We start from the raw sequence: 26545 nt of genomic DNA, 5'->3' as shown, positions 1-26545 counted from the left end.
ACACATTTTTCTACCTTTGGATCCAGCTTCGTACATAGCTCATCTGACACATGCACAAAGGAAATACATCCAAAAACTGTCAAGTAGTGAGACAAATCAGGTTTCTTTGCCACTGAATTTCTCCTCTGGTATTACATCATGTATAGCTATAATAGGAGTCCTGTTCATGATATAAATTGCTATAGAAACAACTTCAGCCCAATAGCTATGCGGCATATTCTTCTATGTCATCAATGCTCGTGCTATCTCTGCAATGTGCCTTTTTTTTCACGTGCTATGGAGTATATCTACATTTCATAAAAAATCAGAGAACTCATTGGAGAAGTACTCTCCCCCTCCATCTGACCTTAGGCACTTCACATGCTTTCTTGTCAACTTTTCACCATCACTCTAAAATTCTAAAAAATGAGTGAAACCTTCACTGTTCTCCTTCATGAAATACAGGTCCATACTTTCCTCATGTGATCATTAATGAATGTTACATAATACCTGCAGCCACCCATAAATGTAGTTTTTGTAGGACCCCATACACCTGAATGCACCACATCTGAATACATTCCTTCTCACATTTCTATCATGTGAAAACACATGCTTTGTTTGCTTTCCAAATTGACATGCTTTTATACTTTCTACAAACCATCAACTTTAAACTTAGGTAGTCCTGTCACAATTTCTTTAGTCTGCATAGACTTCATTCTTTGCACATTTACATGCCCAATTCTCTTATGCCAAATATTTGTATCTGCAAACAACTCCTGAACCCTGTGCAAACATTGTAGCTTTCACTTCAAGCATATTTACATCTAGTGTAAACATTTTGCCCACTCTATTACCTTTTGTAACCAGCTTGCACTTGTCTTTAAAGTCTTCTCGACATAACAACCATTAGGGTTAAAGTGCACCTACAAACCCTCCTCAATCATTGGGTCAACAGAAACCATATTCTTTGTAATATCTGGAACATGAAGTAAATCTGCAAGATACTTCACCTTATCATTTTGCATAGACAATGGCACATTTCTAACATTGACAATTAGATGAGTAGTATCATCCCCTGTTTCAACAAAACCTGGCTTTTTCAGGATTTTTCATATCCTTAAGCCACTCGCCATGCACTTGAATCCACATACCATACATTATCCTTGCATGCGGATACATCATTTTTTGACACAACATTAAGTACATACATGTCGCATAACAAATAACCTTTCAGTGTCCTCATTACTTCGGCTAGAGGACACATAATTATTTTGCTGCACTTTTTTACTTCTCATGTCATTTTTCTTCTTATAGAAATTTTCCTGCGCACGTCCAGATTTCCCACAATAAAAATAGCCTCATGTATCATTTTGTTGCCTTTTCCAGTTTCCACGACCTCTTTGAATCCCCCTGCCTCTCTGAATTGGCCTCTTTCACTTGTGTGTTGTTGTGATTCATGGGACTATTGTTGCTAATTTTGATTACCTATTCGGCCACCACTTTGGCCACGGCCCCGACCTCTACCTCGTCCTCTACCTAAACTTATGTAGAAAGCCTCTTGCTATGAAACTGCCTTTGTTTTGTGAAGACTGGTCTTCACCTAAACTCTTTTCTTCAATGATCAGAATTGACACCAAATCTGTAAAGTTGGGAATATTCTCCAGAGTCTGAATAGATGTTTTTGTGGCCCAAGACCACGACATACCTCCACCTTATTATCATCATCATCAGAAACACCAATAGATGCAAGGAGTTCCACAATGCCCTTGATCTTCAAGGCATAATCATTCACATACATGTTTTTCTTCTCCACAATATGAAGTTCATTCTTCACCTGAATATTTCGTGCCTTGGTGTTAGTTTCATGCAACTTCACCAAGGTGTCACATGCCTCCTTAGATGACTAGGCATCTTATATATGCCCAATTATGGTGTCATGTATGCTAATAGAAAGCTAATACATGAATTTCCTTGCTCCTTGATTCCAATCCTTGTATTCTTTTACATCTACAACAGTTGGATTAATCTCAGGTATCTCTGGTGCCTCCTCATGTTCACCTTCAGTCCCAGTAGCCTTTTCCCATTAGAAAATTTAGTAATCTAAACCTCCAAGTATGGAAGTTATTCTTGTCAAGATTCTCTGAAACAATTTGGTCAATTCCATCATTCGAAATCTTGTCTACAACAAAAACTCACCAAAAACAACACTCTTGTTTATCTTGCACAAACTATTGTATTCTTTACAATGGTACTATACTGCACAAACTATTGTATTCTCTACAACGGTACTATACTGCAACTATAGCAATATCTGGAAAACCAAATGCCCTTCCTGTAGTTCCAAAAACAAAAATCTGCAGAGAATCAAAACTTACCCGCAATGCACGTGAACGCTTGCGAGTTGAAAAATGGAAGGCAAGACGTGCCCAAAACACGTTTTTGGCCATAAATTTTTTTTCTAAAGGAGAAAGGACATGATAGTTGCCATGTAGCTCTGCTCCCATGAAGACAGCTTCTCAATCAGAGTTCGTTTGCCGGTGCCTCCCAAAGAGTTCCCAATAAAGGTATAGTAGCCAACACAAAGGGAGAAGAGTAGGTGAAGCTTTTACTATCATACCGCCTCTCTTGTGTTTCTCTTGCTTGCTGCTTAGGTTCTTAGCATGAACCAGGATTTGACACCATGAAAAAACATAGGGAGGATGAGAGCTTGAGCTTTTGCAAGCATACACACACTCACACAAACCCTAGAAGAGAACACACAAGATGAGAGGCTAAAAATTATTCGTTCTTTTCTTCTCAACAAAAGGGTTTTACCAAAAGATAATGGAAAATACAACATAAGTACTAAAGTACTATGTACATGTAGTCCATAATTTGAACACGCTAAGTGAGTGAGCTGGCAAGATAAGTATGCCATAACTTGGTGGTGGACTAGTAGCTGGTGTAGTCCAGCTGTAGAATCACTGAGACGAGATCTATCATGTCAGCATCCTACCAAACACGCCAGTGATGTAAGTGGCAAAAACGGTCGCCCAAGAATATCATAAGTGTTGAGCTTGGCATCTCAACACATGTCAACTTCGGACTTACTGATGCCATGTCACCTTCAGACTTGCTGACTTTACTTCAGCTTCAAACCTACTAATTCAGATCTGGTGATGCCATGTTAGCTTTGGATCTACTAATCGTCAGCTTTGGATTTGTTGACTCCACATCAACGTCAAATTTGCTAACTCCACGTCAGCGTATTTGCTGACTCTGAACTGTTGATTCCACGTTAGCATCAGATCTTTTGATTCCTTGTCAACTTCGGATCAGATGCCTCTACATCAGCATTGGGTCTACTGTCTCCATGTCAACATCAGACCTACTAATTCCAAATCTGCTATAATCTTGCTGATTCCCTATTAACTTTTGGTCAGCTGATTTCGACCTACTCATTCTGCCTACAGCTTCGAACCTACAAATTGTTGATTTAGTAAGTTTACACATGCATTGAGCATACATTTGAGGTACTCTGAGTCACTTGACGCTACTGCTTATGTTACATAATACTTTAGTTTGTCTGTTTCTTTGTTGTGAAAAATGTTTGATGACTTAACACTCAGATGCAGTGGCTCTACTTCTTGTATGTCATTGTTAGCAAAGGGGGAAATATGTCATTATCAACAAAGGGGGAAACACTTGTCACATGTAGGATTGTTAGCTAGTGTTGGTTCATCTGATGCAAAATTGCATGATGCTACTATGTGTGACATTGATCCTCAAGATGATCAATATTCTGAATTAGGATTGTCAGTTGGTGCTATGCCTCATGTTGATCCTGATGCTGATTAGTCCTCAACTAATTTTGCTACTGCAGTTGTCAGTAGAGTTATCTTTCTTGTAGTTGCATTTGAGGGGGGACACATGATGTGTATTGTTGTTGGTGATGCATGTGGTCACTTATGCATTTTACCCCTCAGTTGTGCTATGTCTTGGATACATACCTATATGCAATGCTCTTTTACTTGCTGACATGTATTACTTATGATGAACGAGCTCCTTGTTTGAGTCACCTCACCCTTGCAGCTCGTTGACATGGATGCTCATAGAGTCATATTGCTACATTAATCATCTTGGTGCCTTGTCACTATGCATAATTCATGTTTCATTTCATCAATCTGTGTGGGATTCCACATCCTTTTTACATTGCCATGCTAAGAGGTTGCCTTATACTCTCATGGTCTGGTTGGATGTCTGCCTTGCTGCCCCCATGTGTCAGATTTATTGTATTAGCCCACTCCATTGTTGATTCTACCTTGTCGAATTAACTATTGACAAAGGTTATTTTTCAAATGTATTGGCATTCAGTGGACCTTGATAGTTTATCCCTTGCTATTGTTCACAATGCTCACATTATTTATTTCTTGCTAATTCAACTATGCTTGTTATGACTTTGAATCAGTCCTCTAATGTTGATGATAGTCACTCAGATTTAGTAGCCCAATTTTCCCATATTTCTCTAATGCCATGAGTGATGCGTTAATTGAAGGGGATGCATCCATTGTGATCTCCTACTGACAATAGTTGGACATGTATTGCCTCTGGTTATGTATCTTATTTTACTGATTCCTCCCTTGATGCTTCTGCATTACATGAGGAGACACCTTCTCTTCTTGATGCATTGCATGCTGATCATTGGGTTACAATCATGCATTCAGCCTTTTGCTAGTGTTGACAATGGTAGATTCAGTAGAAATTGGCCTTGGTTATTTTCTCGTGACATTACAACATGGATTTGCAGTTATAGACATTTGGCTTTTGCATAACCATTGGGTATCCAGTTTATACTAATTGAGGGAGACCTCTAGTTGACCCTTAACAACAAATTGTCAGATGCCTTATTACAAATGCAGTACGTGCCTTAAAACTCAGTATGTAGTGTCACAGTTGAGTAGATTACACATTGCCCTAGCTTTGGCATTGGCACATAGTGAAGTAGAAATGTGTTTTCTTTATGCTTGCCACCTCCACTGACAAGTATTGAGCATGATGATCTGACACTATGGTGTCCATCAATGGTAATTTTTTCCTACAGAAGCCACTCCTTGTTGTGAAATTTAGTACAATAGCATTCATAGCTATTCAGGAATGTGTATGGCTCTATCATGAATTGGCAGCTCTTGGTATTAGACAGTTGTCTTCTACTACCATTTTGCCATCAATTGGCATCTCTTGGTATTAGACAGTCGTCTTCTACCACCATTTTGCCTTCATTTATGTGCCTACACAGGCCAATGTGGTAGATGGGTTTACCCAATTTCTACTACAACTTGTACACGTTCACATGATTAACTTTAGGGGGGTTTGTTAGCCTAGAAATCCCTAGTGTGAATAGCCCTACAAATAGGCAATTTAACCTTGTGTTGCTGGCAAGGGTTTTCCCTGTATGTTGTCACATCAGCCCTAGGGCAAGGGCTATAGTACTCTTGTACTCCACTCATTTCATATCATTATCATCGAGTACTTCTAGCATTGAGCTTAGTCTCTCGCAGCTGATCTCGTCTGTCCACTGTGTGTGTGTGTGTGTGTGTGTGTGTGTGTGTGTGTGTGTGTGTCTGTGTGAGTGAGCATCTTCTTCCTCATCCAACAAATACACCACCCTAAGGCATGGTATAATACTTTTATGACAACTTGAGGATTTTAGATCTTGCACTTATGTATTTTGCAAGTCATAAAGATTTATTTCAATACGATAATACTATGCCAGTTCACTGGAGCTAGCCTGTGTGAATTGTGTGGGCCATGTATGCATTACATTGGTTGTAATGGTCCATTGTCATGACATTTTTTCTTTTTGGGACCACAAAACTAGGGCTTTAGGTGTTTATACACAAAAAATTTAGGTGTGGGATGCTACACCATCCACAATGCCAACTTATCCCTATTGCTCAGTTGAATTTCCCATAAACCATGGAATCCATGTGAAGCGTGACATTGACTTGAATGCCATCTTCCTCTATTACTCACCTATATTGGTGTTGGGGTTACAAGACACATCTTTAGTTGGATGCCATCATCCAACTAAACTATTACCCTTTTTAAAGGTGTAGTTCTAGTTCAAAGGGTTGTTAAATTCATCACACACACATACACTCACTTGTGTACATATATAATTACGTATATGTATATGTACATATGTATCCGTATATGTATACGTATGTTCATATATGTATGTGTATATGTATACATATACACATACATATATGAACATATGTATGCATATACATATACATAAACATATACACATACACACATTATACACACACACACACACACACACACACACACACACACACACATGTAAACGTACATGTGTATGCACATGTACATGCACATATGTGTATGTATACACATACGTACCTACATGCATATACATATACACATACATACATACATACATATATACATACATATGTACACACACACACACACACACACACACACACACATACATATATGAACATGTACATGTATATGTACCTACACACATATATTGTGAATGTATGCCGGGCGAGCACACATACATACAGAGCTATTGTTTTTATTTTTAACTTTTTGTAAAATAAAAAATTATTTTTTGAAAGAGACACAAAAGAACAACTTGAGAAAAAGAGAAATACCATTACGTTGCAACTTAATTTTGTTATTTTGAAGGCTATTTTTAGTGTGCAACATTAGTGTAATGTAAGGGTTCCTATGCTATTGTTTTAATAAAACTAATGATAACAGGTTTGTTAAAATAGAGGAGTTCATGGAAAATTCTTTGTAGATGTACTTGCAAACTGATGAAATAAAGTCGATTCTAATGTAGCTCATTGTTGAAAAACCTGATTTATAATGTATTTGTTTTTAATAGAATTTAAAAAGTTCTCTTTAAAGTGGGCATTGGATTTATTTTCAAGGGACAAAAACCATACATAATGTAGTCATGATCAAGACGTTTTCTTAATTTTTAGTCATGTTTTCAATAGAATTTCAAAAGTTCTCTTTAAAGTGGGCATTGGATTTATTTTCAAGGGACAAAAACCATACATAATGTAGTCATGATCAAGATGTTTTCTTAATTTTTAGTGTTGAATCTCTATTACTTCAAACATTGACTTTATTTTGATTGGTTGGAAAAGCCATCTTTTTTGAGCACTCATGTAGGTCACGATTCAAAAGTAAAGGTAGTTCTTTTATTGCTTTGAGAGTATATGCCATAAAATTATATACATCATGTGTTGATGCGAATGTTTACTTTTATCCTGACCAATTGTACAATCAAATTTACCTTTTGATAAAAATAGGATTTAAAGTAGGCCCATGGTTTAAGACATATGTATCTTTGTGCAAATAGACTCATCGTGGGCATTGAATGCCGAGATTTCTAGGCATGTGCTTTAAGAGTATATGCCATAAAACTATATGCATCATGTGTTGATGCGAATGTTTACTTTTATCATGACCAATTATATAATCGAATTTACCTTTTGATATATAGGATTTAAAGTAGGCCAATGGTTTAAGACATACGTATCTTTGTGCAAATAGACTCACCGTGGGCGTTGAATGCTGAGATTTCTAGGCATGTCCCTCTTTTTTTGTAGATTGGTGTGTGATAAACAACATAGCTATCATATGGGATGAAGTTCATGAAAAAATATATTGGTGAATATGTCTTGTAAAGGTTGGAAAAGATGTTAGCACTTGGCTAGAAATGATTGTTCCTGACAAGTGTGGAGTTAAATGCACATAATTGCTTCATCTAGAAAGAGTAGGTGACGTGAGTTAAAAGGTTTATTCCATATATGGTGTGACTAGTCTTTGGTTTAGGAAGGTATTGGTGACTAATCTTTGGTTTAGGAAGGTATGGATTATCATTTTTCAAAATTTTTACTTTTATTTTTGAACTTGGCTTGAAAGTAGAAAGTATACATGTTATCACCGGTCCCACACAAGAGAGATTTGAACCCACAATTTGGCTTGAAATTAGAAAGTATACATGTTATCACCGAGGAGAGATTTGAACCCACAATTTTGCTTGAAATTAGAAAGTAGACATGTTATCACCCACACACTAGAGATTTGAACCCACAACTTGGGGGAACTCTCAAACTCCATTTGATGTCATGTGAGACATATATGCTCTACAGTTGGACAACGATGGGGCTTCTCACCGTGTGTCCTAGACCGTCTGACCAAGTGAAAGAGCCAAAGGCATAGTGCGATGATGAATTTGCGACACTTTCTTCTTGGAGCGAAATTTTGACCTTAAAAGTTTGCGATTGGCCGGGCCGTGTGAACGCGAGCTTAGATGGTGCCACCACCACCTTCGTCCCTGTGGGTGGCTTTACTGACACCGTGTAGACATTCATGCCACCAACATTTTTCACCTTCCTTTCCACCTCGACCACCTTGACGGCTGTCATGTCCACGACAAGTGAAGGGAGGTTCAAATCCCTGGGTTCTCCACTGTGGCGGCCACATGTGAACTCAGAAGACCCAACTGATCTGCTGATTAAGCTTTCGTTATAGCCAATAGCACAAAGAAAATCACAGTAGTCTTCTAGCTGCGCGTCATATACAAGCCCGGGGTCCGCCGCCATGGTTGGATTCATTTCTCCGGCGCCCATCAGGAAGGGGCTGGCCACGTCGCCGGCAGCCGTCCTAATCATCTTCCCGTCGCTGTCGGTGACGGATGCTACAAGAACGTAACATACATGGCGGCACGCGTGCCGACGTTGCGTTAATAGTGACGGAGGGAGGAAATCATGCATGCCGAAAGTGGTATATGCATGCATGGAATGATGGCTTTGCCTTTATAATTTTACCTGTCGTCATCAGGGCGGACTTGATAGCTGCTGCACTCCAAGATGGGTGGATTGCTTTCAGAAGAGCTGCCGTGCCGGAAACGTGCGGGCAAGACATTGAGGTGCCAGAGAAAATGTTGTATTTCACTCGCCGACGGTCAAAGGCGAGCTTTGTAGGTCCGTTGTCGCCGCTCCATGCTGCTAGGATGTTGAGTCCGGGGGCGGAAATGTCCGGCTAATATATAAACGTTTGTTCAATTAGCGTTAACTGTCCTCTCAATAGCCTAGAAAAGACGTAAATGAATCTGTTGTACCACCTTCAGAATCCCCGGCGTGAGCGAATTGGGACCCTGTGACGAAAAAGCTGCAATGAACGGCGACGGCTTCACGCCCAGATCAGTCTTTGCAGGAATCAGCTTGACCATTGGGTTCCTGCAAGTAGTGAGTGCAAATCATTCGTCAGAATGGAGAACTGAAACGCAAGCGCCAACCATATCGACACAAGATCTCACTTTGTTGTATTGAGATATTGCATAATCTCCGTTGCCGTGTCGGCTTGGACTGCCGTTGCCGGCAGCAGGTGAGCATCGACGGATATCTCTACCCCGTTGGCTGGAAGGTTGGCAAGAATCATTCCAGCGCCACCGGCTCGCAGAACCTCCTCCCCCTTAGCGACGCGTTCGTTGACGCCACGGAGGCAGAAGACGATCTTCCCTTTCACTTTGGCGGGGTCTAGTGAGTCTGCGAGGCATTGTCTGTTAACAAGAAAAGGACGGAAATAATGCCAGGCTATGAACAGAAGGACGAAGGAGAAACCTCAGGATTTGGGATGCTGGAAACGAACAGCGGCGGAACTTACGACGCTTGAAGGCTGGTTGGCGAAATCGCGGTGTTGGGAAGCAGAGCGTCGGCGGCTTGAATGAGAGGGTAGAACTTGGGTTCGAGAAAGTAAGGGGTTACGGTTTGTCCCTGCATTGCATTGCATTGCATAAGCTATGATCTGAGAGTTAAATGTTTTGCATGGCACAAGTCTATAGAGTAACGAGACTTAAACCTCTAGGCGTTGGCCGTTGCCCAGGATAAGGGGGGCAGGGAATGTTCTGTCGACGCTACTTGCCGCGACGGTGAGAACCCACGGGGCCACATTGGATACGGTGGCCGGCTTTGGTCCGTCATTGCCTGCGGAGCACGACACCAGAATGCCGTGCCGCAAGGCATGCAGAGCTCCAATGGCGATGGCGTCCTTGAAGAAATTCGGCTGTGGGTCGCCGTACCCTATGCTGATGCTGAGCATGTCCACGCCGTCCGCTACGGCGTCGTCGAAAGCGGCAAGCATGTCGGCGTCGCCGCACGTGTTGTCTCCGGCGGGGGTTACTACCGGCAGCGGCCAGCAGACCTTGTAGACGGCGAGGCGGGCCAGCGCGGCGCCGCCGCTGGCGTTGCCTGCTCCGAAGCCACCCAGAGCGGCCGCCCGTGCGACCTCGCGACCGGCGGCCGTGGAGGCAGTGTGGGTGCCATGGCCGTCCTTGTCTCTGGCGGAACGAAACTCCCCGGTGGCAGTCAAATTGAGCGGACCGAAACGTTCCTCGTAAGCTTTAATGTACATTCTGGCACCGATGAGCTTTCTACTGTCGCGGAGACCAATTGATTAGTTTGCTTTGCATATTGTGCAGAATCATAAGCGGATAGAAAAATGTGTTATTATTAATTAACAGCGAGGGTCAGCAGTTAAACACTTGCCTGTTGCAATTGGACGCATTGAAAGCATCTCCACTTTCGCATGTACCTTTCCACGTAGGCGGCACTGGGTCCATGCCATGGTCTCTAAAGCTTTCTGACTCAGGCCAAACCCCTATAATAATGGAATTGTATCTCGTTATCATTCTTCGACATGACACCATATTCTCTCTCTCTCTCACCTGCAACGGTACACATTTCATGCCAGCTGCCTACCCTACTTTTGCTTTTTTCGTATCGTGTAACACGGACGGAAAAACTCTTGTTCACGGACTGAAAAACTCACATACACACACAGCGCGTGCGCCAAGGGTACACATTTCACACCAGCTACCTAGTAGGCTACCTTACTTTTGCTTTTTTAGACGGACTGAAAGTTACGCTAGTGTGAGAATGAGTCCAAAAAACGGTTTTCTAATCATAATAAAAGGAGATGCTGCTCACCTCCGGATTCAGCCTGCAAATCTTACGATTACAACAAAAATATGTATAATTTTTGCCCCTCTGAAAATAAAGTTAATAGGGGCACACAATGAGTAATAAATAAAAATCAATACATTAGTTTGGGGTGGCCTGTGAGACCTTAATACATTATAGGCAAAACAAAAGAAATGAAACGGTTCTCTCTCTCTCATGAAAGCGGTTTTCCAGGCCCCGGGGCTTGCTCGACTGCGCGTTGCTCACCCTCCTTTGCTAAGCCTCTCTCGCCTAGAGAGAGAGGCAGAGAGAGTTACGATCTGGAGTGCTAATCTATATATGCGCTCGCCCAGGACAGAGAGACGATTTACTTGCGCCCGCATCGTCAGAGAGAGAGAGAGAGAGAGAGAGAGAGAGAGAGAGAGGTAATCTATATATGCACTTGTCCACGACTGATTTACTTCTGCCGGCACCCAGAGAGAGAGAGAGAGAGACGATCTTGAGTGCTGTTTTTATTTGTCTCCGCGATAATCCTCGCCATCTTACGATGATGAGCGCCGCAGAGGGGTGGAGATGACCGTAGCAATTTGACGAAGGATGATGATATTTTTTTTCCATAGAAATTTTTCAAACAATTTTTAAAAAATAACTATGGATCGGGATTTTCCATTTATGCATTCCATTGTCGCCTGTGATTTTCACAGGCGAGTAGAGCGAGTAGTAGGCTAAGTAGTGCTTAATCGCGAGAAATACGCTTCAATTTCACTCAAAAAATTTTAAAAAAACACTGGGTTTTAAGAGCTGAGAATGAACAGTTGCTCATCTTTTTAAAAAATAAAAATAAAAAAATCGCCTACATATTTTGGATTTCGCCTTTTTTCTTCATTTTTGTTCTCCCCTTCTAAGTGTCACTAAGTTTCCTACATTAGTCTTGTAGCGCATCCAACTCTATGTTCAATTACAACCAAAAGCTTAACTATCACTAAGTGTAGGATCTCCATAAAAACTATAAAAATAAATATTCAATTACTAAAAAGAGGTGGAGATAAAGACTATGAGAAAAGACACTGAATTGACAGAGTTCATTTAGAACCCTAACTTGTTTGAACCTAACTTGTTTGAACCTAATTGTTTGAGGGATCGTATGGATCAAGTTAGAAGTTATGCTTTTCTTTTAAAAAAGCTTCTTTTTTAAAACCATGTAACTGGTTCCTATATTTCATAATATAATTCTGCGCTTGAAAAAAAAAAGATTGGGAAGATTTCATATGCCTTTGCTAGATCCAACAAAAACTATAAAAATAAATATTCAATTACTAAGATTGTGCAGGTTTTATGTGCTTTTGCTGACACTTAGTTTAGTGTTCATGTCTAGCCTGTGGAACGTTCTTTAGCCTTCAGTTTTACATGTATTGGTCAAATTTGTTTCCCAAAGGATCCCTCTCTTAATTTCACAACCTTCACACATCACAAGTTTTGGAAAAAAAAAACGAATATTACACGAAGGCATCACAAGTTTGAGGTGTTTATTTTTTAATTATAAATCTCAAATCAATCACATCTTCGCAAGTTACCGTACACCAAAGATTCTATCTAAACCCGTTAGAATCTAATGCTCAATATCGAAAAAGGAAAAATATTATTTTTCAAAGACGCTTTTATTTTATAACTATATAGTTAATTTGTTTCTTTTGAGCTGTGCCGGGCGGGACCCCCACGTAATAAGACTATCTTCGTGCACAACGTTTCCAAGTTATATGGGCTTTAACTTTGTCTCGACTCTCTGAGAGACTCTCTCTCTACACACGCACCCCTCTCTCTCTCTCTCTCACACACACGCGCACACACACACACACACACAACTCTCTCTCTCTCTCAACACACACACACACTCACACCTCTCTCTCTCTCTCTCAACACACACACACACACAGTATATTCCCTGCAACAGCTGATCCGACCTTACCGGAGTCTAGCACCCCAATGACCACGTCCATGCCATAGTTTGCTCTTTCCCGAAGGGTGGATCTAACACCAGACTCGTTTCCGGCTCTGATATCTTCCACTCCAAGAAACTCCCAGCTACGAGTGGTGTGCGGCTTCCTTTGCTGGCTGGGGAACACGGTAATCACTTCTGGCATCTCTGCGCTACCGAATCGCATAAAATCACATCAAAATTAAGCTCTAATGTAGGTTACTGAAAAGTCAAGACAACTCAGAAATCGCTTACGAGACAAGATGGAGGCTTCTTGTGCAGTCAACCTTGCGGAAAAACCACTAAAGCTGTGTTTGTAGCTGTAAAGCATTGATGCCGATGCTTCTTCAAGGCTGCGAAAATTAGACCATCAGTACTCACAAACTGCAAGAAAAAAAAGAAGAAGAGAACAGCTAAAAGGCAGCGTAATGGGCGCCAAACTTGATTATATATACCCTTATCATTTACCTTCCTTTAACTGAGCTAAGGAGCTCATGGTGTTTGCTTACGATCACATCTCTATGTAGGTCTCCATGGTGTCCCATGTATACGACATAAACCTACACATCCAATATCCAATTAAGGCAGAAACATTCATGTGAAGGGGAAAAACTCTGATCATGCTAGCCGTCATATTGAAAGTATCGCTCACCTGATGCCTTCCTGATGATGCTGCGCTCTGAACAATATTGGAAAGAAGGGAAACTTGGACCAGCACAAGAGGCAGCAAAAAAAAGACGGACTTCATGAGGTGCACGGTGCGCCGGTGGTGGGAAGTTTCCATTGATGGGAAAGGGGAGGGTGGAGTGGCAGAACTGAGACTCTCTTTGGTATTTTATAGGCAACCAAGGCACTCGACTGTCCAAAAGCTTTGGCCAGCCTAGCTAAGCCACCACCAGTCCTGAGGCCTTTTTCGCCCACCACATTGCATCAAAGCATGCAATCAATCATTGGCACTTACATGCTGAAATATGTAGTAAAAGATTCTCAAATATATCAAAATGGTTTTTTTTTTCTTCGGTGGGAAGATTTTGATAGCTATGTAATGAACTATCCGTATGCATCTGGCTAGATATCAAATCTAGTTATATATATGTACTAACTTCAACAAAGAGTTCACTCTAGTCTCTAATGACAACAAACAAAAGAAAAAGACATTAAAATTAAGACCCCCAAGTTATGTGTGTGCATGTGTATGCATGCATGTGCATGCATATGTGTACACATTACTAAATTTTGCCTTGAGAAGTTCATGAATACTCTTAAATGGTTTGTAATGTGTGTGTGTGTGCGCGCTATCGTGACGTGGGCGGTATCACTGGGCAAGTGCGAGACTTCTGGCTGTGAGAGTGGCTTCAAATCCCAGCATGGAAAACAAAAACACATAACTCTTCAAGGAGCATAAGACATCTCCATTTTTGATGACATGTACATGTGCCAATTCACTTCAGTACATCCCCAAATTCAGCTTGATGATTGCACATAAATTGTGTGTCAAGAGCATGTCCAGTTCCAAGCATAGATCTCCTGATTCTTTTTCCAAATGCTTCAAACATATCACATGTAGGCATAATACAATCTACAAAAGATTTCCATATACATGTGACCATTCACATCACATATATCATATAATGCCAATTCCATCATTTCAAGGTGTCTCTTGATCTCGTGAAAACCTGCTTTCAGATTCCAACAACTCACAAAGCAAAAGATGACATATGGCATATGTACAACATATTCATGTGATTTTAGAAAACTCCATGTCTAGCATTCCAAAATCCAACCGAGTAGAAAGGAATCTCTTTGTATTTTGATGCTTTCTTATTCCAAGACTCTCAAAAACCATAAAAAACTTTTTCCCAAAACCTTCTCATTCTCCAAAACCTTAAAGGGTTCCTAGACTATACGATTTTTCAAATCGTAAGTAACAAAAAAATCACTTATCTGAGAGTAAAAAAAAGAAGCGAATTTATGGATTTCGCTATTCCCATACGGCTGCTTCACTGCAGTATGCCAAAATCAGTACTCATCATGTATAGTGGGATTTTTTTTTGAAGTTCATATCCTTCGATAGCGCTTTATTTCCCCTTTAATTCAAAACCCAAGATGCCCTATACAGTAGCCGCCATCATGATTTTTGAATCTCTGGTTGTATTCAGCTGTGGTTCTGATTTTTGCACACACCTCTCCCTCTCGTATGCGCCGTTTTCTGGTTTTCTTCTATTTCCCATTTCTTTCCCGCAAGAGAATCGGGGTCCTTCGCCTTTTGCAGCTAAAATTTCGAATTTCCCCAGTTTGAAATACACTGCGCCTCCTTATTTCTCGCTTAATATTCAAAAATTTTCTTTTTTTTAAAAAACTCCTTCGCATGCCATGCAAGCCGCCACCTTCGAATACGTCTCCAGCTGCTACCTCTGCTAAGCGGACTTCCACAGCAATCTTCACACGTTGCATCCAGTCAAGGATAGGCCCTGTGGGCACCTTGGACACCTTTTTGACCATGTAGGATATCATGTAAAGAACCCATCGTTGCGAATTCATATGCCAACACTCGCAGATTGCCATCAATGAAGTATCCAATAAGCTCCACCACATTTTCATTCCTCAGCCTTGAAACTCTAGACACCTAAGCTAAAAACTCATTGTCGGGCTCCTGCTGATTGCTGACATCAAGTTTTTTAACTGTCGCAGATCTGCCATTATTCAGCTTTGCAAAGTAAACCCACCCATATGAACCTTCGCCTATCAATGCATTTGCTCCAAAATTTTCAGTTGCCTCTCTCAATTCATCCAATGATATAGCTGGTGCTTCTATTGGCTGGATGGTTTGTGTAACCGGGTTTCGGACTGCTGGATTGGCCTTTTGGGCACCCATATAACCATTGGGTGTAGTACTGTAAGGATTGTCCGAAGACTTCAAGTGCTCTTCTTCACCAGGGCAGCAGAAACAACTCGCCATTTCAAGAGATTAACCAAAGGGTTTTAGAATCTTGCATTTCACAAACAAAACCTGCCTAGTTCTATTGAATCAGAGAGAGAGAGAGTCGGAGGTTCAGATACATAGCGATGGTGGGCTGCGAAGCAGGGCAGACTCTCGAGGGCAGACTAGCATTGACAAGGGGACGTGACTTAGTCAGTCAAACAAGAGGGCCCTTCATCAATAACCCTACACACACACACACACACTGGTGCAATGGTAAGCATTGACAACACGAAGGGACGGCACATAGATCCTGCCTTAAAGCCACGAACTCTGAAACGAAGGTTTTGGGTTAGAATTTCTCTGCCCTTGCTCTAATGCTGCTAAGCTTGCACATGCATTAAGTGCACATACAAATGTAATGTTGTTAGGTCTGATGCCTTCAACTTGCATCTCATCATACAAACCCAGAGCCTCCTTGTTCTGCTCATTCCGAGTAAGAACAGAAATCATGGCATTCCAAAACACGATATCTTGAAAAGTCATTCTTTCAAAACCAATCCTTACATCATACATGCTCTCACATTTCCCATACATGTTGAGAAGGGTGTTCCCTACTACTAGGTCTACCATAAGCATAAAAACTCCATGATACACACCATACTCATGTACAGAGGCTTTGAGACCTAGCTCAGCCTCAGCTCGTCTTATTGAACCTCATTTACAATATGAACATATGTACTTAGGCATCATATAATGACTCAAGTCATGGCACTTAATCCCATGCATCTGGATTTGCATTTAATGGCCTCATATGCATGGTTTCACACCATGGACGTGCCATGGCACGACATCCACCTCCTCTAAACCTGCACATCCTCTGGTATGTGCCAAATCATCATCAAAATCCACATATATCTGGATGTCGTCTTCTTCTTCTACATTACCAGGAAGATCGTCCTCTTCCTCTTCAACCATATCCATGCTATCACTATCAAGCCTCTCATCTTGAGTCCCCTGTGAATCAAAAGGATCACTGTCATGCCTTCTTTTAAACATCTTGATCCTTTTGCCTGCTACAAGATTCTTTCACTACAAGAGCTTGAGGGCATACTGACGCTAAAATACCGACGCAAATGTCGAACGTTGGTATGCCCGTCGTAATGTTGGAGGAGACAAGTCGGGCGGGGTATTTTGAAATTTTCGTTTACCGACGTGTATACCGAAGCACATACCGACGGTTATTCCGAAGCATATACCGACGCACATTCCGAAGTATATACCGACGCATATTCCGAAGCATATACCGACGCTCGTAAGTTTTTTACAGCCGAGAGCGTATTTTCTCTGTTTTCCGCAGCGTTGCAGAGAAGGTATGCAACGTCTCTTTCTCTCCTTCTCCTCTTTTTTCCTCTCTCCTCTTTTCTCCTTCTTTCTTCTTTTCTCCTCTTCTTCTTCTCCTAATATGTTCTTGCTTTTGCTTTTTAATTTAGGATATAGGACGTTTAGGGTTTTGTGTTTTTTTGGCTCTCTATGCATGTTGAGAGCTCTCTATGTATGCATAGATCTCCTAATGCATGCATAGAGATTTTAGGGTTTTGTATTAGTTCTTATTCTTGTGTTTAATTTACTAATTATTTTGTTTAATATTTTGTTTTGCAGCTCTTTCACCAATCCTCTCCTTCAGCTTCGCAAAAAAGAGGTAGATCCTCTTTCGATTTTCCTTGTTTATGCTTTTTTCTACGTATTATTGCATCCCTGTTTTATGGTTTAGGGTTAGTTTAGGGTTCTTGTAAGCTTATACATAGGATTAATTCAATATCTATACATAAAACCTATCATAAGCTTGCAATCTCTATGCATAGCCTTCTGGCAAGCTTTATGCATAAGCTCTATTCATAGAGCTTGCGAGCTTGTGAAATCTCTATGCATAAGCTCTATGCATAGGCTTTATGCATAGAGTTTGCAAGCTTATAAAATCTCTATGCATAGGTTTCTTGAAAGCTTGCATGGACATTGTACATAGAGCTTGCATAGCCTTCTTGTTGAAAGCTCTATGCATAGCCTTCTTGTAAAAGCTCAATGCATATGCTCTATGTATAGGCTTTATACATAGAGGTTGTAAGATTATGAAAGCTCTATACATAGGGCTTGTAAGCTTATGCAAGCTCTATACATAGAGTTTATGCATAGAGCTATATGAATCTAGCTGAATGCATGAATTAAGATCTATGCATAAAGCTTAATACATAATGTTTTATGTATAAATCTTATGGATGAGCTTTATGCATAAGGCTTCACATGCGTTATGTTTTTATGCATAAAGCTTTTTTTGATGTAGAGTGCCTTGCATGGATGGAGAGCATAAGCTTTTTGAATGTTTATACTCTCTTATACATATAACATATATTTCTTATGCTCTGTTTTTCTATGCATAAGGTATTCTCTTTATTCATAGAGTTTATATATGTTATCAAGGTAAGATCTCTTATCCATGTAAAACAAGATCATGTTTATTACACCATTGGGTGATGGGATTAAGGGTTAGCATAGTGCATAAGGCTTATAGCATAGAGCTTATGCATACGACTTATGCATATGGCTTATGCATAGAGCTTATGCATAAGTCTTGCATAGAGCTTATGCATAAGACTTATGCATATGGCTTATGCATAGAGCGTATGCATAAGACTTATGCATAGAGCTTATGCATAAGACTTATGCATATGGCTTATGCATAGAGCTTATGCATAAGACTTATGCATAGAGCTTATGCATAAGACTTATGCAGTTGGCTTATGCATAGAGCTTATGCATAAGTCTTGCAGCCTTATTATGCAAGCTTATACTTAAGGCTTACAAGCCTTACTATGCATACGATTGCATAAACCTTATTCATAAAGCTTGCATAAGACTTACGTATAGAGCATTACACATAAGCTTATGTATAGATCATTATGCATAGGCTTTATGCATAAGACTCTATGCGTTCAGCTTTAGGTATAGGCTTCTATGCATAGAGCTCAATGTGTAGGCTCTATTTACAGAATCTATGCATATAGATTTTTGCATAAGGCCTTTATAAATAGCTATTTATGAATAGAGATAGCTTCTCTCTCCATCCTTGTTCAAACTCATCTTAATTTTGTATGGAGAGAAGATAAGCTAATGTATAAGTTATTTTTAAAATCTCCCTCAACGGTTGGGGAAAAGAAGCCCGTTTGACGCTTTTTTAAATATTTTTAAAGTCTCCCTCAACGGCTGGGGAAAAGAAGCCCGTTTGACGCTTTAAGAGTTATTTTTTAAAATCTCCCTCATGGCTGGGGAAAAGAAGCCCTGTTTTATGGTTTACATAATGCTTTGTGTAATGCATAATGATTTGTATTTAATGAGCTGCATATACATGTTATCCTGCTAGATGGAGCCTCTCAATCTTGAAGAGAGAATAGCGTGTCCATGCATGCGATGTAAGTACCAAATCTTTCGAAAACGAAGGATTTGCAACCAGCATGTTCATGACGCTGGCATATTTCCAATGGAGCGCTTGCAAAATTTACGGTTTCAATCGTACAACCAAGCAAGTGTGCAGCCGCATCTTGATAACATTGCGCCTGTGAATTCTCGTCCCCAACAAAGGATGAGGATATCGCAGGAGGGAGTGACAGATGGAGCTCAATTAACAGCACCCGAGGGAATGGAAGAAGGTCAGGAAATGGAAGAAGGTCCAATGGAAGAAATGTTGGATGCCTTCATCGAGCAACAAGAAGCTCTCTTCGAGGAGCATGAACATGAAGATCATCAACCACGACATTCTCAACGGTCAAATTATGAACCAGAGGAAGAGGCCATGCGTAAACTTGCATGCCTTCCATTATACAATGGTGCCAACATATCTGTATTGCGTGCATCTCTTACGATGCTAAATTTGCAGTCAATTTTTGGATGGTCTAATACAAGTGTCACTGAACTATTCAAGTAAGGACTTCTCGACGCCAATTCCCACACCCGTGGGTACGACAGCAGCTCCCACACCTCATACCACACAGCCTTCCACTCCTCTTACAGCTCGATCTACCACCTCTTCACATAGACGGCGCTCACGTAGTAGGTCTTCAGGGGGAGGTTGTTGTGGTGGTAGTGCCACAGATGCTGTGACATCACCACCACGTGAGCGTCGTCCTTCGCTCTCATCTGTTGATAGCACACCCATAGGGTCACCTTCCACTCCCTGGGGTGCACATGACCATGACAACAACAAGATATACACAATTAGGGATGGGGCACCAATAATGAATAGTGCAGGGAAGGCAATGAAGACACGCATTCGACAATTGTGCACTATACAGTTTCACGACTCTGTCATGACTAAATGGGATCAGCAAGATAAGGGGAAGAAAAATTATATAAATACAAAGATAAAGCAAGAGTTTCAGCCATCTGACCCTATGAATGTCGTCTCTAATGAGTGGATACAGTATACAGCTCGCATTTTGATGGGGCATCATAGGTCAGAGGTGAGGGACGCATTTAGAGAGGGGAAAGAGAAACCTGTTTGGCTAGATGACAGGGAGTGGGCAGCCATTGCTCAGGAGCTCACCGAGACACCAGAGAGGTTTCAACAACAAAGAGAGGTGGCAAGGGCAAGACTCCAAACAGTAGGGGCTTCTCATCTTGGGAGTGGTGGTTACGAAACCATGCGCCATGAATTCGTAAGTATTTGTAGCAATTTTATTTATGTAAATGTATGTATGTGGGCTAAATGTTGATTTTTAAAAGTTATAATTGTTAATCGTTTGTGTAGGAGTTGGCCATGAATCGCCCACCAAGTAGGCGAGAGGAGAAGTACGCTCACAAACATGGCCTTGTGGCCTTATTTGAGATGCTTGAAGAAGAAGGAGAGACCGTCAATTGGGAGGCATTACCATGATGTAAGATGACCTTCAAACTAATGGTATATGATCAAAACATTCTTGAGTATTAATGTTTAATTTAATTTCTTGTTTATCGATCAGGAAAATAAAAAAACGAGCACGGTTGTTTTTGTGCTCTATTTTAGACAGAATGGTGCTGTCTGTTTGCTGTTGTTGATCCTGTTCATTGCAGGCAGCCAGGCAACAGCCAGGCAACACTATTCTGCCCAAAAAAAAATTTCTGGTACAGCGTCGGTATATTCGCCGGTATGTACACCGGTATATTCATTGGTATATCTGCCGGTACTGACGTCGGTATAGAGCCCAGTATACACCCCGGTATACACACCGGTATAGACGCCGGAATAGCCGTCGGTATTATCGCCGGTGAGCGTCGGTATAGACACCGGTATAGGCGCCGGTATTGTTACCCGACGCTTATACCGACGCTGTGGTTTCGGCGCGTATACGGACGTTCATACCGATGACGGGGCTTTTTTAGACCCCGTTGAATGACGTCGGTATAAGCGCCGGTATTAGGCTAACATGTAGTAGGGTTTATCTTTGTTCCATCAAGCTCACACAGGGTATACGTGGCATTTCCATGCACATGCTTGACAATGTAAGGGCCAAACCATCTTTTTGCAAACTTCCTTTGCACAGTAAACTGGTTGTCAATACTACTATCATACATTAGGACCCAATCACCTTCTTCAATAGGTTTTGGCTGGAGTATGTGTCTTCTATCAAATCTTTCTTTATTTTTCAACCTTGCATCTTTCAAACGAGCTTTAGCAAGCTCTACATCTTCAGGCCTCCTCTCCAGCTGCCTTATTCGCAATGCAAGGAGGTCTTCCCTGTTCAATTCTTCCACCCAGGGTAATACATTCCAAGTTGGAACTACTTCTTCAACTGGCATTACTAGCTTCTGACCATACATTAATTCTGCAGGCATGTATCCTGTCCTCACTGAGCTATGAGTTGTACGGTCAGCCCACAAGGCATATGGTAGCAGCCTTGGCCACTCTCGCATTCTTCCTCTGCATGCCTTAGCCAAAGCTTTAATGATTGCAGGATGTCCTCGCTCACTTTTACCATTGCCCTCAGGGTTGTAAGCACATGTTAGGGCCAGTTTGATGCCAATTCTAGAGAAGAATTCCCTTGCTTCTTCAACATCTAGCTCACCCCTGTCAGCTGTTATTTTCCCAACACAACCATACCGACAAATCACCTCTTCCAAGAGAAATTTGCATACTGTTTCCGTACTCTTTGTTCTAAGAGCACGCCCTTCCACCTGATTTGTCAAATCTTCTCTTGCAAGTGCTATGTACCGCATCTACCAAATTCCCAAAGGCATTGTAACTAGATCCATTACCCATTTGTAGTGCATGGCAAGTGGGTAGGTTGGTTGCAAGCCATCACGATGTCGCACATTTGAGTACATTTGACATACCATGCATGTTTCCACATATTGGGAAACATCCTTGTACATTCCTTTCCACCAATATCTTTCCTTTATTTTGATAAAGGTGGCCCACACACTTCGATGTCCAGCCCAGAGACTCTCATGGAATTCTTTCATGAGCTTCCCTTGAGTCTCTTTATCACATATGACTCTCTGTGGCATAGCATTCCTCTGCTTAGGATGCTTCCACAGGTACCCATCCTTTAGAAAATACCCATATGCTTTTCTGCGGATCCTCTTAAATTCTGAATCAGACCAATTCTCCTGTCTTGTCAAAGTACTCAAGTATTGACCAATAAGCAACCAATCTCCTTCATACATTTCCTCAGTAAAAGACTCAAGTGCATTTGATAAGCAAGTATGGTCCCCTTTTGCATATGCAGTAGTATAGAACTTTGTACCTACATCATCAATGTCACTAATCATCCCTTCTTCATCTTCATACCTGGCTCTTGATAGCATATCTGCAACAACTGGATTATCTTTTCCTGCAATATGCTCAAACTCAGGATTTAGTGACTTGATATAGGCAATCCACCTAAGCATAGCGATGTCTGGAGTGGTGCAGCTTGCAATCATCCCAAGGAGTGGCAAGCAATCAGTTTCCACAAGTACAGATGCCCCAATAAGATATTCTTTTTCACATTTTAGAGCAGTGACCATTCCCCATAACTCCCTCTTGATCTGCGGATATTTTCGCTGACGAATGCTTAATACCTTTGCTCCAAATCTGATTACATACCTGTGATCATCCTCATCATCTTGCCCTACTACCCATCCTATCCCAGTAGGACTAGTATCAACTGTAACAATCACAGGCCTGCCACACTCATAATCTGCCTTCTTTAGAGTAGGTGATGATTGGAGCAGACATTTCAGCTTCCGCATAGCTTTAATATGTACTGCACTCCACAAAAATTTTTGATTTTTCCTCAAAAGTTGATAAAGAGGATCTGCTACATGTGCATAATGTGGGATCCATATAACATAAAAGACACACGCACCAAGAAATCTCCTTAGCTCTGTAACATTAATGCATATCTCTTTCATTCTTTGTATTGCATCTATCTTGACTCGACAAGGTCGACGTCCACTAGTACTACAAAGATGCCCCACGATTAGCACTTCACCAACCCCAAACACTGATTTCAATCCAGACAAAGTAAGATTCACCTCTTCAAGCCTGGATAGAATCATATCACAATCTTTTATATGATTTGCCACAAACTTGCGGCACCCCCTCGAATCCAAATCCCCATCTTTATCTTTCTCATCACAGCCTTTTATTGGCACATCATCCAGAAAAGGCATAGTTATTTGTGGTATGAAGTCTCGCAAGACTTTATTCATTCCATTCATCATATGCGCCACTGAGTTGGTGGCTCCCTGTGGGGTGGTAAGGTACACATCCTTACCAATCCCAAAGGAGTTTTCATTGTGGTCAAGTCCCTGCTTTGTATCCTTATCCTCAAGGAGAATTTCCAGTTTTTCTTGGAGATCTTTCCCAGCTGCTTGTAAGAAGAGCTCTGTTTTTGCCCTGTCCAAGGTTGTGCGCTCAATCCTTGACAGCTGGGCATAGCGCTTCTCAAACTCTCTTAGCAACTCTATGGCAACTCTGTGGGTGGCAGAAATTCCCATTTTGGGTTTTGTGACCCATTCCAAGAAAGTTCGTTTGGTCACCCGCTCGGAATCCTCCATGAAATAATCATCCTTCAAAGCAAGCTTGAACTCCTCCCAATTTCTGCCACCATGTGCTGCCTGTAATCCTCTTATGCGCTCTCTTATTTCAAGAACACATACCAGCTCAAAGCTTCGAACCATATCCTCCTCAGTCACCCTGTTTAGCTCCATTTCCTTTGTGTAATTGCGCAGGTACTTTGTGATGTCCTTACCATCAAATTGATCCACCTTTTTCACAATTGACTGCAGTGCTTTAGTCGTGGAAATTTGCCCCCTCTCAGCAGCTTGCTGCTGTTGCATATACATAGTAAACATCTGAAACATTTGCATAACCCTGGGGTCAAAATGAACCCCCTGTCCCTCAGGATTCTCAGCCATAGCTTCCCTGTGTATTTCACCACACTCTCATCCCAGCACTTTCACGTTGGGTTCACCAAAAAGCTGTCGTGACGTGGGCGGTATCACTGGGCAAGTGCGAGACTTCTGGCTGTGAGAGTGGCTTCAAATCCCAGCATGGAAAACAAAAACACATAACTCTTCAAGGAGCATAAGACATCTCCATTTTTGATGACATGTACATGTGCCAATTCACTTCAATACATCCCCAAATTCAGCTTGATGATTGCACATAAATTGTGTGTCAAGAGCATGACCAGTTCCAAGCATAGATCTCCTGATTCTTTTTCCAAATGCTTCAAACATATCACATGTAGGCATAATACAATCTACAAAACATTTCCATATACATGTGACCATTCACATCACATATATCATATAATGCCAATTCCATCATTTCAAGGTGTCTCTTGATCTCGTGAAAACCTGCTTTCAGATTCTAACAACTCACAAAGCAAAAGATGACATATGGCATATGTACAACATATTCATGTGATTTTAGAAAACTCCATGTCTAGCATTCCAAAATCCAACCGAGTAGAAAATAAACCCAAATCCCAGGAATCTCTTTGTATTTTGATGCTTTCTTATTCCAAGACTCTCAAAAACCATAAAAAACTTTTTCCCAAAACCTTCTCATTCTCCAAAACCTTAAAGGGTTCCTAGAAATTTTTCAAATCGTAAGTAATAAAAAAATCACTTATCTGAGAGTAAAAAAGAAGAAGCGAATTTATGGATTTCGCTATTCCCATACGACTGCTTCACTGCAATATGCCAAAATCAGTACTCATCATGTATAGTGGGATTTTTTTTTGAAGTTCATATCCTTCGATAGCGCTTTATTTCCCCTTTAATTCAAAACCCAAGATGCCCTATACAGTAGCCGCCATCATGATTTTTGAATCTCTGGTTGTATTCAGCTCTGGTTCTGATTTTTGCACACACCTCTCCCTCTCGTATGCGCCGTTTTTTGGTTTTCTTCTATTTCCCATTCCGCAAGAGAATCGGGGTCCTTCGCCTTTTGCAGCTAAAATTTCAAATTTCCCCAGTTTGAAATACACTGCGCCTCCTTATTTCTTGCTTAATATTCGGAAATTTTCTTTTTTTTAAAAACTCCTTCGCATGCCACGCAAGCCGCCACCTTCGAATACGTCTCGAGCTGCTGCCTCTGCTAAGCGGACTTCCACAGCAATCTTCACACGTTGCATCCAGTCAAGGACAGGCCCTCGCTGGGCACCTTGGACACCTTTTCGACCATGTAGGATATCATGTAAAGAACCCATCGTTGCGAATTCATATGCCAACACTCGCAGATTGCCATCAATGAAGTATCCAATAAGCTCCACCACATTTTCATTCCTCAGCCTTGAAACTCTAGACACCTAAGCTAAAAACTCATTGTCGGGCTCCTGCTGATTGCTGACATCAATTTTTTTAACTGCCGCAGATCTGCCATTATTCAGCTTTGCAAAGTAAACCCGCCCATATGAACCTTCGCCTATCAATGCATTTGCTCCAAAATTTTCAGTTGCCTCTCTCAATTCATCCAATGATATAGCTGGTGCTTCTATTGGCTGGATGGTTTGTGTAACCGGGTTTCGGACTGCTGGATTGGCCTTTTGGGCACCCATATAACCATTGGGTGTAGTACTGTAAGGATTGTCCGAAGACTTCAAGTGCTCTTCTTCACCAGGGCAGCAGAAACAACTCGCCATTTCAAGAGATTAACCAAAGGGTTTTAGAATCTTGCATTTCACAAACAGAACCTGCCTAGTTCTATTGAATCAAAGAGAGAGAGAGTCGGAGGTTCAGATACATAGCGATGGTGGGCTGCGAAGCAGGGCAGACTAGCATTGACAAGGGGACGTGACTTAGTCAGTCAAACAAGAGGGCCCTTCATCAATAACCCTACACACACACACTGCTGCAATGGTAAGCATTGACAACACGAAGGGACGGCACACAGATCCTGCCTTAAAGCCACGAACTCTGAAACGAAGGTTTTGGGTTAGAATTTCTCTGCCCTTGCTCTAATGCTGCTAAGCTTGCACATGCATTAAGTGCACATACAAATGTAATGTTGTTAGGCCTGATGCCTTCAACTTGCATCTCATCATACAAACCCAGAGCCTCCTTGTTCTGCTCATTCCGAGTAAGAACAGAAATCATGGCATTCCAAAACACGATATCTTGAAAAGTCATTCTTTCAAAACCAATCCTTACATCATA

The 26545-nt window shown here is 41.3% G+C and overlaps 1 protein-coding gene and 2 pseudogenes across 2 annotated transcripts; all 3 read right to left on the bottom strand.

Annotated features, from left to right (window-relative positions):
* Positions 1 to 8028: 8028 nt before the first annotated feature.
* LOC147640441 (subtilase family protein) lies at positions 8029 to 13870 on the bottom strand. Of its 2 annotated transcripts, none has more exons than XM_086780512.1 (11): positions 13598 to 13870; positions 13414 to 13505; positions 13201 to 13298; positions 12937 to 13113; positions 10557 to 10668; positions 9871 to 10444; positions 9676 to 9785; positions 9329 to 9571; positions 9134 to 9248; positions 8838 to 9051; positions 8029 to 8707 (listed from the first exon to the last, which is right to left on the bottom strand). In XM_086780512.1, the coding sequence occupies exons 1-11, from the start codon at positions 13727 to 13729 to the stop codon at positions 8154 to 8156; spliced, it is 2421 nt and encodes an 806-aa protein (XP_086636638.1). In that variant the 5' UTR covers positions 13730 to 13870; the 3' UTR covers positions 8029 to 8153. The 2 variants fall into 2 exon arrangements, with proteins under 2 accessions (XP_086636638.1, XP_086636645.1); XM_086780519.1 differs by having other exon boundaries at positions 12937 to 13118; positions 13598 to 13753.
* Positions 13871 to 15443: 1573 nt separating this feature from the next.
* Positions 15444 to 16031, bottom strand: LOC147640440 (pto-interacting protein 1 pseudogene; annotated as a pseudogene).
* Positions 16032 to 25502: 9471 nt separating this feature from the next.
* On the bottom strand, positions 25503 to 26194 carry LOC147640439 (pto-interacting protein 1 pseudogene; annotated as a pseudogene).
* Positions 26195 to 26545: the final 351 nt, after the last annotated feature.

This window comes from Cibotium barometz, chromosome 3 (genome assembly GCF_041138505.1).
Source record: "Cibotium barometz isolate CiBa-2024 chromosome 3, ASM4113850v1, whole genome shotgun sequence".
Lineage (NCBI taxonomy): Eukaryota > Viridiplantae > Streptophyta > Polypodiopsida > Cyatheales > Cibotiaceae > Cibotium > Cibotium barometz.
This window is presented reverse-complemented; position numbering and strand designations above follow the sequence as displayed.

Coding starts and splice junctions, on each gene's coding strand:
- LOC147640441 (XM_086780512.1), bottom strand. CDS start 13,729: ATGGAAACTTCCCACCACCGGCGCACCGTGCACCTCATGAAGTCCGTC. Junction 13,506..13,597: donor CATCATCAGGAAGGCATCAG/GTGAGCGATACT, acceptor TTGGATGTGTAG/GTTTATGTCGTATACATGGG. Junction 9,786..9,870: donor GCAACGGCCAACGCCTAGAG/GTTTAAGTCTCG, acceptor AATGCAATGCAG/GGACAAACCGTAACCCCTTA.